General features: G+C 37.5%; 1 protein-coding gene across 1 annotated transcript in view; it reads left to right on the plus strand.

Annotated features, from left to right (window-relative positions):
• LOC134348671 (glycerol-3-phosphate dehydrogenase [NAD(+)], cytoplasmic-like) overlaps positions 1 to 6,260 on the plus strand; it is a 42,455-nt gene extending 36,195 nt beyond the window's left edge. Inside the window, exons 6-8 of the mRNA XM_063052429.1 lie at positions 3,508 to 3,741; positions 4,013 to 4,119; positions 5,521 to 6,260. Of these exons, the coding sequence (XP_062908499.1) occupies positions 3,508 to 3,741; positions 4,013 to 4,119; positions 5,521 to 5,617 (438 nt within the window). The 3' untranslated portion in view covers positions 5,618 to 6,260. The remainder of the gene's footprint in view (positions 1 to 3,507; positions 3,742 to 4,012; positions 4,120 to 5,520) is intronic.
• Positions 6,261 to 10,634: the final 4,374 nt, after the last annotated feature.

The following is a 10,634-nucleotide window of genomic DNA, read 5'->3' on the forward strand; positions in this document are numbered from 1 at the left end:
GTTCCCACAATCCTGATTGAGAAGTTACAGAACGTGGGCCTCTGTATCTCCCTCTGCAGTTGGATCCTTGACTTCCTAACCAGAAGACCATGATCTGTGCAGATTGGTGATAATATCTCTTCCTCGCTGATGATCAATACTGGTGCACCTCAGGGGTGTGTGCTTAGTCCACTGCTCTACTCTCTATATACACATGACTGTGTGGCTAGGCACAACTTAAATACCATTTATAAATTTGCTGACGATACAACCATTGTTGGTAGAATCTCAGATGGAGACGAGAGGGTGTACAGGAGTGAGATATACCAACTAGTGGAGTGGTGCTGCAGCAACAACCTGGCACTCAACGTCAGTAAGACGAAAGAGCTGATTGTGGACTTCAGGAAGGGTAAGACGAAGGAACACACACCAATCCTCATAGAGGGATCAGAAGTGGAGAGAGTGAGCAGCTTCAAGTTCCTGGGTGTCAAGATCTCTGAGGATCTAACCTGGTCCCAACATATTGATGTAGTTATAAAGAAGGCAAGACAGTGGCTATACTTCATTAGGAGTATGAAGAGATTTGGCATGTCAACAAATACAGGCAAAATCTTTTATAGTTGTACTGTGGTGAGCATTCTGACAGGCTGCATCATGTCTGGTATGGAGGGGCTACTGTACAGGACTGAAAGAAACTGCAAAGGGTTGTAAATCTAGTCAGCTCCATCCTGGGTACTAGTCTACAAAGTATCCGGCACATCTTTAGGAAGTTGTTTCTCAGAAAGACAGCGTCCATTATTAAAGACCTCCAGCATCCAGGGCATGCCCTTTTCTCACTGTTACCATCAGGTAGGAGATACAGAAGCCTGAAGGGGCACTCTCAGCGATTCAGAAACAGCTTCTTCTCCTCAGCCATCCGTTTCCTAAATGGAACATTGAACCCGTGAACACTACCCCACTTTTTTAATATACAATTAGTTCTCTTTTTTTTTTGCACAATTTTTATCTATTCAATATACATATACTGTAAATTGATTTATTATTTTATTTTTTTCTTCTATATTATGTATTGCATTGAACTGCTGCTGCTAAGTTAACAAATGTCATGATACATGCCGGTGATAACAAACCTGATTCTGATTGGCCTGAGGTGGGAGGTACTCTGCTACCAAAGCGATAGCTGAAATCTCCTGCCGCAGATCTGTTCTGGGTGATGGGGGTCCTTAATGACTTAGCTAATCTGGTATTTTTGGCTCCAGTGATCCAAGTCCATTCCTGACCTCCGTGCTGTCTGTATGAAATTCTGGTGTGCAGATTTCCTCTCATGATCCAGAGATTTGAATGTTAGATAACTGGCTTCTGTGAGTTTTCTCCTGTGTAACCGGATGGTAGAATTTGGATTAAGTTGAAAGTGGAGCAGATAAACTAGAATTACTATAGGCATGGCAGATATAGCTGTTTGATTATCAACACAAACATAGTGAAATAAAGGTCCTGTTTCTGCAGTGTAATTTTATAACCAGCCACCCAGTTGGGATCATTAGTGGTTGGCAGTGCTGAAGTTGAAAGTTACAATTTCTGTCTATGAAATGTTAACTAGAAATTAGATTTTGCCGCATTTTGTTTGACCAAATGCGTTGTGTATACAGTGCTAATGCCTTGTCTCGTCCCTTACAAAATGCAGCACTATAGTGTTACGAGCAACGTTTCCTAATGCTTTTTTTTAACAACTGCGGAGACCAACTATTGTTCTGAGCAAAACATTTTTACATGGCCTGAAAACTGTGCGGCACTTTAAATGTTTTTGTTGTAGATGCCATTGCAGTTTACCAGCAATGAGCTTAAAATCTGTTTATTATTACAATTTGCAACAGTGTTATAACTTGAAACACTGACATGTAAATACATTGTTGCTCTGAAAGGTTTCAAGATAAAGTTTGTGTAGGTTTAGTATTTTGATAATTTATGGATTATATTAATTAACAATTACAGCGTATTTCAAAAATATATTAGCATAATTTCAAAATTATAATGTCAAAATTACATTAAAATAATTTCAAAATGATATTAGCTTTATACAAAATTCCAGCTGCATGTCAACAAAGCTCTGTGTGTGGGAGCATTTCAGTTACACACGTTGGAGAGAACGCTGGTCATGAGCTAAAATCAACTTTATGGGATCTATTTTCTGTGCTCAATACTGTAAATACTGTAACACTCATCAAAATAGCGTTCCTACAAGCTGCAGAATAATTGCATCAAAAGGCTACCTTAAAGTGATGTAAAACATTGAGGTAGGGGTAGGGCATGATTCAGTTGTCACTCCCATGTAACGATTGTTCCTGATTTGAATTTCTAATTCTAAAACCTTTCTGTCTGGGAGTCCCTCACAAATATTTACAGTAGGTGTACCGAAGGGCTGCGTGGTAGTGTGGTGGTTAGCACAACGCTTTACAGTACCAGTGACATGGGTTCAGTTCCCGTTGCTGTCTGTAAGGAGTTTGTATGTTCTCCCCATGACTGCATGGGATTCCTCCGGGTGCTCCAGTTTCCTCCCACAGTCCAAAGGTGTACCGGTTGGTAGGTTACTTGGTCATTGTAAATAGTCCTGTGATTAGGCAAGGGTTAAACCAGGTGTTGTTGGATGGTGCGGTCAAAAGATCTATTCTGCACTGTATCTGAATGAAATAAACTAAAATAAAGAATCCCTGTAAGTTCTGACACATTCCTGGGGTCCTCTGTACTCAAAATCTTCCATAGTAAAATGTACTTTTAATATCCAGAGGTTATATTTCACTAGGAGGTTGAGGACGTTTGCTTTGTCACCAAAGACTCCAGCAAATTTCTACATGTGTACCTTGGAGAGCCTTATACAGGGGCTCCAATGTAGGGGATCAGAAGAGAGATCCAGAGGGTTGCAAACAGCCAGCTCCATCATGGGCACCAGTCTCCCCACTGTCGAGGATGTTTTCTAAAGCTCGTGCCTCAAGAAGGCGGCCATCATTGAGGGCACTCACTATCCAGGACGTGCCCTCCTCAGGCTTGCACCTCCCCTCTAATGAGAAGAGAGACACCGAATGTTTTAGGAACTGCTTCCTCCCTTTCCATCAGATTTCTGAGTTGTCCATGGGCCAATGAATACTGCCTCATTATTTTGTTCTCTTTTTGCACTTTTTAAAATATTTCTTATTGTAACTTGTATTTTTTTATGTTACACTGTACTGCCACCAAACAACAAATTTCATGACATACTGTATGTCAGTGACAATAAAACTGATTTAAGTAGAAATTGTTGATTTTTTTTTGCTCTGAAGTTCTAGCTTTTTGCAAAATACTTGGCGATGTAGTCTGCAAATGTTAAATTTGATTCAGCTTTTTTCAAACTTCGTTAACATGCACATATCATACTTGAATTATGTTGCCTCATGGGTAATTGATTCCATGTGAAATATTATTTCTTTCTTTCTGCATTGTAATTTCTCAAGGCAAATTTTGAAGTTCAGTCATTTCTATTTACATTCTTTCCAGAATATCGTGGCTGTTGGTGCTGGCTTCTGTGATGGGCTTGGCTGTGGTGATAACACTAAAGCTGCTGTTATTCGTTTGGGATTGATGGAAATGTTAGCATTTGCCAAGTTGTTTTGTGAAGGATCAGTTACATCAGACACTTTCCTGGAAAGCTGTGGAGTAGCAGATCTTGTTACAACTTGTTATGGAGGCCGCAACAGAAGAGTAGCAGAGGCCTTTGTGAAAACCGGCAAGGTATGAATTAGTTTTTGGTACTGTGTTTTATTTTGTCTTTGTGTACTTTTACATATTTGAGAAATTTTCTTATTATAGTAACTGATTTATTCATGTGAAAATGTAAACCAGGTTTTGTATTTTGCTGGAGAAAATTGTGACATTTTATTGGTAATGTTATATCTGGAGTTGCACTGCTTCCAACTTAGCTGCATAGTATATTTGATGATATTTACTTTCTGAGTAATATTGGACATGTAAATTTTACAATGTTTCGCCATATCTGACCCAGTCTATTGAAGTATTGGAGAGTGAGATGCTGAACGGGCAAAAGTTGCAAGGTCCCCAGACTTCTGAAGCTGTTTACAAAGTGCTCAAGCAGAAGAACCTAGTCGACAAGTAAGTACTTAAGCAAACTTTTATTACAATGTAAGAAACAATGAGGATAGGCTGCTTGGCCTCTATTCTGCCTGCATTTTGAAATAATCATGACTGATCTCCCCAGGCCTCATCCCCTGTGCTGAATTTCCTTAACGTTCAATTCCCTGACTTTTCAAAAATGCATCTACTTCCTCTTGAAATATCCTCCATGATATAGCCTCCTCAACCCTCTGAGATAATGAATTGGTTCATGAATCTGTGATTAAAAAAACTTTCATTCATATTGCATCTTTAAAATGGTAATTCATCCCAGTAAAGATAATCAAATTTTGCACCTTGCTACACATCGAAAAATGATGAGAGATGGCTTAAATTTTGATCATAGAAATAAAGTACCTGGTGAGACACTGAAACTAGTGGATATAGAAGTGTTTTATTTAACAGGCGTCATATTGAGACACTATTTGAAACAGAGGCCTCCTTGATCCAATATTCTATGATATTTTATGCTAAAGAGCAAAGGTAATGGCAGGACAATTCTATAGTTACAATGTATCTACAATGCCTCCTTTGAATTACATATAATTTTCAAACACTTCCACCTATACACCCACACTCCAGACACCCAATATGAATGTTAATCAGTATTGTCTGGCTTGCTATCAACTCCAGGGATACTATTGTTCAGGGCTGCATTAAAAATTCAACTGCAATCCATGATTAGGTCTGAAGATTGGTTGCTGGTGAAATTAATGTTTGCTACATAACACGTCTCCAGAATACATCCTAATAGAAATGGAAATTGTCTATGCACGGATTTCAGACTGCGCATGTAAATAGCATGCTGATTGTTACCAAAGATCTGTGCAAACACTGATAGTGATTCTATCTCTGGAGCATAACCGTCTGTGCAATACCAAAAATGACATTTACAGTACTGACAGTATGCTAGATTGTCAGATGCCATTTTTCACCCATGTTAAACTGAAACTCTGATCTCTTGGGCAGATGCTATATGATTCTGTAACGTTAGTTCAAGATGCAAGGTCTATTGCATTTCCTGCTTTATAACAAGGACTAAATTTCAGAATCCTCGTTGGGCACTTTGTGGTTGTGAAAGAGACTAAATATAACTAAAACTATGGATGAGCAATAAACGTTAGGTTTGCCAGTAATGCTGTCTACCTGGCACTGGAAAAATCAAGCAGAGAGCCTTTTCAGTCATGGCCATAGCCTGAGAATGCATTTTAAAAAAAATAGTTTTTCAGTACTATGAAAACTCTGCAAGAGGTTGGAAAGATGTGTTGTAACAATCCTTTGTGGTGTATGGTTAATAAGCTTCTGACCTTTGGATATTACAGACCCTTTCTGCCTGCTGTTTCTATCTCAACTATTTCACTGACTTTTGTATTTTTACAGATTTCCACTCTTTGTTGCTGTTTACCAAATCTGTTATGAAGGCAGGCCAATCAGGGACTTCATCATATGCCTACAGAATCACCCAGAACATGTGTAACTTAAGTGGATACCTGCGAATGCATGTGTATTCAAACAATATTTCTTTTTATATAGGTAAAGTACGTACACTGCTGAGTAAGCCCTCTTTTAATGAACTAACCTTTAACAGGATGTTTTTAATATTGAAAATTATCAATTAAAATTTACCACCATTATCTGCCTTTTTAACCAGTCAAATTTAGCTTTTTGGTTATTTCAGAAAATTGTATCCCTGAAAATCTTTTTTAATTATTCCCTACTTTTTCCAGTATAACTTGATAGCGAACTATTTCTGTTAGCAAGTTGTAGATCAGGTAGAAAATGTGGGTTGATCTAAGATTCCAGTCTGTTTCATTTAGAAGGATCTACTTCATATCTGAGAAAAGTCCTGAAACATTACGGTTTTGACATGATTTGCTGATTATAACTAATGTTTACATATAAAATGCTGATTTCTATATTCAGAAGCAAGTATAACTATGGCACTTGTATTCACACAAATGAGAACGATATTTTAAAAACATTGTTGTAACTAGTTTTTAAAAGGAACTCTTGTTTTTAAATAAGTTACCTTTGTGCTTTAATACAACAATCCAGTGTGAGCTGGGAATCAATAACACATCACATTTGTTATTTCAGTAAATAAAATATGTAATAATAATGGCTTTGCCGTGTTCCTTGGGTATAACTTGTGCTGGATGTAAAATAATTTGAGATTCTGCAATGGCAAGTATATTGGGGAACAGAACATGTATAGATATTGGTGAAGAATTAGTATATATAAAATTATTTTGTACATACATTTTATACATCTATAACATGTATGTATAATATATAACATTTGGATTCTATTCTTTCATTCTTCCATGGGACAGAGGCACTGTAAGTAAGGCCAGTGTTTGTTGTCCTTCTTGAAAACAAACCTGAACTGCCAAGAGACTGAACGAGGGACCTGACACTGTATGACGCGCTTCCAAATAACTGAGTTCCAAGTCGGAAAAAAGGTTTGATTCTTTATTACAAAACCAGCAATGATGAATGATCTTATATAGTGATTTAAAAAACTAACAAAACTAGTTCAGCGTTGGTAAAATAAGCAAAGTTAGTGTAACTAAATTAGTAATAGTGAAATTAATTAAACAAGTGAAATGAGTAATTAGCAAGCACTAAATATTCATCCCCTGCTGAACTACATGAACAAGGACAAAGGATGAATATGTAACTAGACTCACTCACTTCTACCATGCTGAAACCAACCTTTCAAATTACCATAACCCATAATAAAAACATGCAACACAAAATACAATACCGACAGCAAATAGATACATGGCTCCTACAGAGATAATGGCTGTAGAATCAGATTTAACACAGACTTGGATGGCATGAAATCTTCTGATTCATTAATTGGCCATATAAACCTAGTCTGTAGGTGGAAGTGGTAGAAGATGTGTTGGCTTAATGGGATGTGGGAAGAAATAAAAAGGAATGTGTAGGATTCAGTAGATTGTAAATGCATGCTACACTCTTAGTTTGTACCTTTTGTGTTACTGTTGGGCAATTCACTTTTTCAATTTAGATTATGATTAGATTATGAGGACATGCAGTCCTCTTTTATTGTCATTTAGTAATGCATGCATCATTTAGAAATGATACAATATTCCTCCGGTGTGATATCACAGAAACACAGGACAGACCAAGACTGAAAAACTAACAAAAAACACATAATTATAACATATAGTTACAACAGTGCAACAATACCATAACTTGATGAAGAACAGGCCATGGCACAGTTAAAAAAAGAAAGTTCAAAGTCTCTCTAAAGTCCCACATCTCACGCAGATGGGAGAAGGAAGAAAACTCTCCCTGCCATGCCCGACCACAGTCCGACTCTGAGTCATCCGAAAACTTCGAGCTCTGATCAGCCCTCCGACACTGAGTACCGAGTAACATCTCTGCTGAACGCTTTGACCTCAGCCTCGGTCACCAGCAGCAGGCAAAGCCGGGGATTTTGGGGCCTTCCCTCCGGAGATTCTCGATCGCACAGTAGCAGCGGCAGCGAACCGGGCATTTCAGAAATTTCTCCAGGTGTTCCTCTGCTTCTCACGTTTGTCTCCATCAAATCAGAATTTTGCACGGCGTCCTACTTACAAGTACGGTATTATTTCACCAGAGAGCTGCACGTGCTGCCATCTTCTCCTCCCGTTGTAACATCAGTTGTAACATCATTACAACTGATGTTCCAGCCTATAGGGGATGCAATAACTCATGAACTCTAGAGCATCAAAATTGGATAACTTGAATTTTAAATTGTACTGAAAAATGTTTTGAGTTGTAGATTAGGAATAAGGTTGAAATTGCATATGCAAACATTAGTAGTGGTTGTGCTCATGTGTCCTGCTTGTTCATGGTCTTCTAAATTCCCACCTCCGGGAGCAGTCAACTGGTATCTTAATATGGTAATCATTGATGGAGTCTAAATACCTATTAATATTAATTGCAAAATGGTCATAATTTCCTGAAAATCCTCACTGAAACCAAGCCCAGACAGCAGAACAGGAAGATCCTAGCAATGTATGCTGTGGACTTCAGACGTGCATCTTTGGGTGATTGTAAGGATATTCTTTTTTTAAAAAGTTGTTGGAAAGGTGGATTAACAAAGAGTGGAGAAAGTCATTTTGGAATCCAAGCTAAATTAGTGAATTGGAGTGTCTTTCTTGTGCTGCAATACTAATGGGACCTGGCGGAAGACTATATTGACAGCAAGAGTCTCAGCAACAGCAGAAACTTCAAAATACTTATGTTTGTACAAGGTAAAGTCAACAGTTCTGCTTTAGTTTATACCTGGCATATGACACATATGTTAGGTTGGAAGACTTTGGGTTGAGGGTATTGGGTTAGCTGTCAATCTTCACAGCCTACTGGCCATACTGACCAGATAGCCACATTTCACTCGCTGTCCAACTAGTCATGATTCTAGACTATACTTATTCCTTCCACGTACACTTCTGGAAATAGGATCTTGAAAACCATCATGTATAAGTGCCCAAGGGAGAAACCAATATCTATTTTCTAGTGAGTTTCATTAACAAACCAGAATGAAGCGTTAGGTTGGCAGATTTTGCAGTGGTCCAGGTGTCAGTGAATGTACTTGTTGCCCAAGAGTGTTGTGTCAATCAGAAGAGCTTCTACTCCATCTGCATGACCACGACCATGATGGCCTCTTTCTAGAGCAAGGATCCCAACCTTGGGTCTATTGGCCCCTCAGTTAATGGTAGGGGCCCATGGCACAAAAAAGCTTGGAAATTCCTGTTCTGTAGGACCTTCCCATCTCCAAGCAAATCTGATGGTCAGCTCAGTGATCAAACTACCCTTTAAAACATGGATTGAACTTAACGGAATCTGAAATATTGAAGTCCGGTAGCTGAAAAACAAAAATAACTTGTATTCTGGAAACACTTATTATTTTATTTATTTTTTAAAAAGAGTGTACTGTAAATCGGACAACTGCCAATACATCACTGCTCTGAAAGCTTTGTATACATTCACAATTTTGGCTATGCATCACACAAGCAGAACGTAGACCATCCTGAATCTTTGAAGGAGTTGCTACTTCTACTCCCATATCCATCATATAGTTATACTCACTCGGAATGTGCAAAGCACTCATTGTGCAAACATTTTATAGGAATTACAAGTTAGCTTTTGAACTGATGCTTTTCGGATGATCATTGCTACTTGCAGAATTTAGGTCTGTGAGAGTTGTATTCGACTTGGCTGAAACAATTCTATCACAGTGTAGCCCCATTTCCCCATCAGCTACCAAGGCTAACTGATTTGGAAATGTGTTCATGCTGATTTTAGTGCTGTCACTAAAACCACTCCTTTAAGATGTTCATTTCCCCTTTTGTCAAGAAATTTAAATTCAAGCCAATATTTTCTTTAAGCCATTATTCAGTATGGCATTTCAACCCTCAAAAAAAAAGTCTTCAAATTGTCTACTGCAGAAATGCAAGCTCCATTAAGGAAAAAAATCTTCATCCTTCCCTAAATGGAGGAATAATTAATATGCAAATGAAGTTCATAAATATCATGCAACCAAATGGACAACAGAACATTTGACAAAGTTTATAAAATTTCCATCTACCCTCCCATCAATTATTTTGTAGGATGTCAAGAATGTAGAATTAGCCCTTGCAAATGCAAGCTGACAAAGGAAAAACTTTGCAGTTTTCAAATGAAACTCCTTTTAAACTTGGCTGAAACAATTCTATCACAGTGTAGTCCCATTTCCCCATCTAGATGCCAGGTTTCATTTCATTTACTGTAGTGTTGGAAAGAAAACTGGTCACAACTATATAATCAAAAATATTGATTTAATATCTTATTTCATGGAAGTGAAAAATGTAAATTATCCAGTCTAACGTCATGTGCATCATCCTTCATGATATAACATTTTCACAAAAACATATCTGTTTACTCTTGAGATGTTTCTATATTTGACTCAGCCGTGATGGTCAATGTATTTCTGGACCTAGTTGCCCAAAGCATAACGGAAAAACCTCCAATATCAATTCAAAATATAAAAAAGCTAAAATACATGTAACCATATCTTCACAAACCAAATACAACAGTTGTTAATTACAACTTCCTTATTTACATTTATTGAGAATAAATCTGAAAAAGATCTGATACATTGCACATCGTTTGTCCCCACAGCAGCTTTGTCCAATAAAATGACATTTTATTACAAAGAAACTTAAGTTATCAAAAACACAATATAAAGAGCAGAGAAAGTGTTTACTTGATCAGGAATGTTGATATGTATTAATTATATATGAATGTAGCTGATGTTCATTATTCATAACCTGAGATATGCTGATCACACTCTGAAGAACTACATTCAAAAAGTGCAAAACAAAGTTTAATATAATTCAAGTAACTGTTGAAAAATATTAGTATATTTGCTTTTTGTCTGCAACGGTGTCAATAGTGTCCAACTTGGTACAACAAATTCATGAAACATTTTTGAGAAACTC

Source organism: Mobula hypostoma, chromosome 6, assembly GCF_963921235.1.
Source record: "Mobula hypostoma chromosome 6, sMobHyp1.1, whole genome shotgun sequence".
In the NCBI taxonomy this organism is placed as follows: domain Eukaryota; kingdom Metazoa; phylum Chordata; class Chondrichthyes; order Myliobatiformes; family Myliobatidae; genus Mobula; species Mobula hypostoma.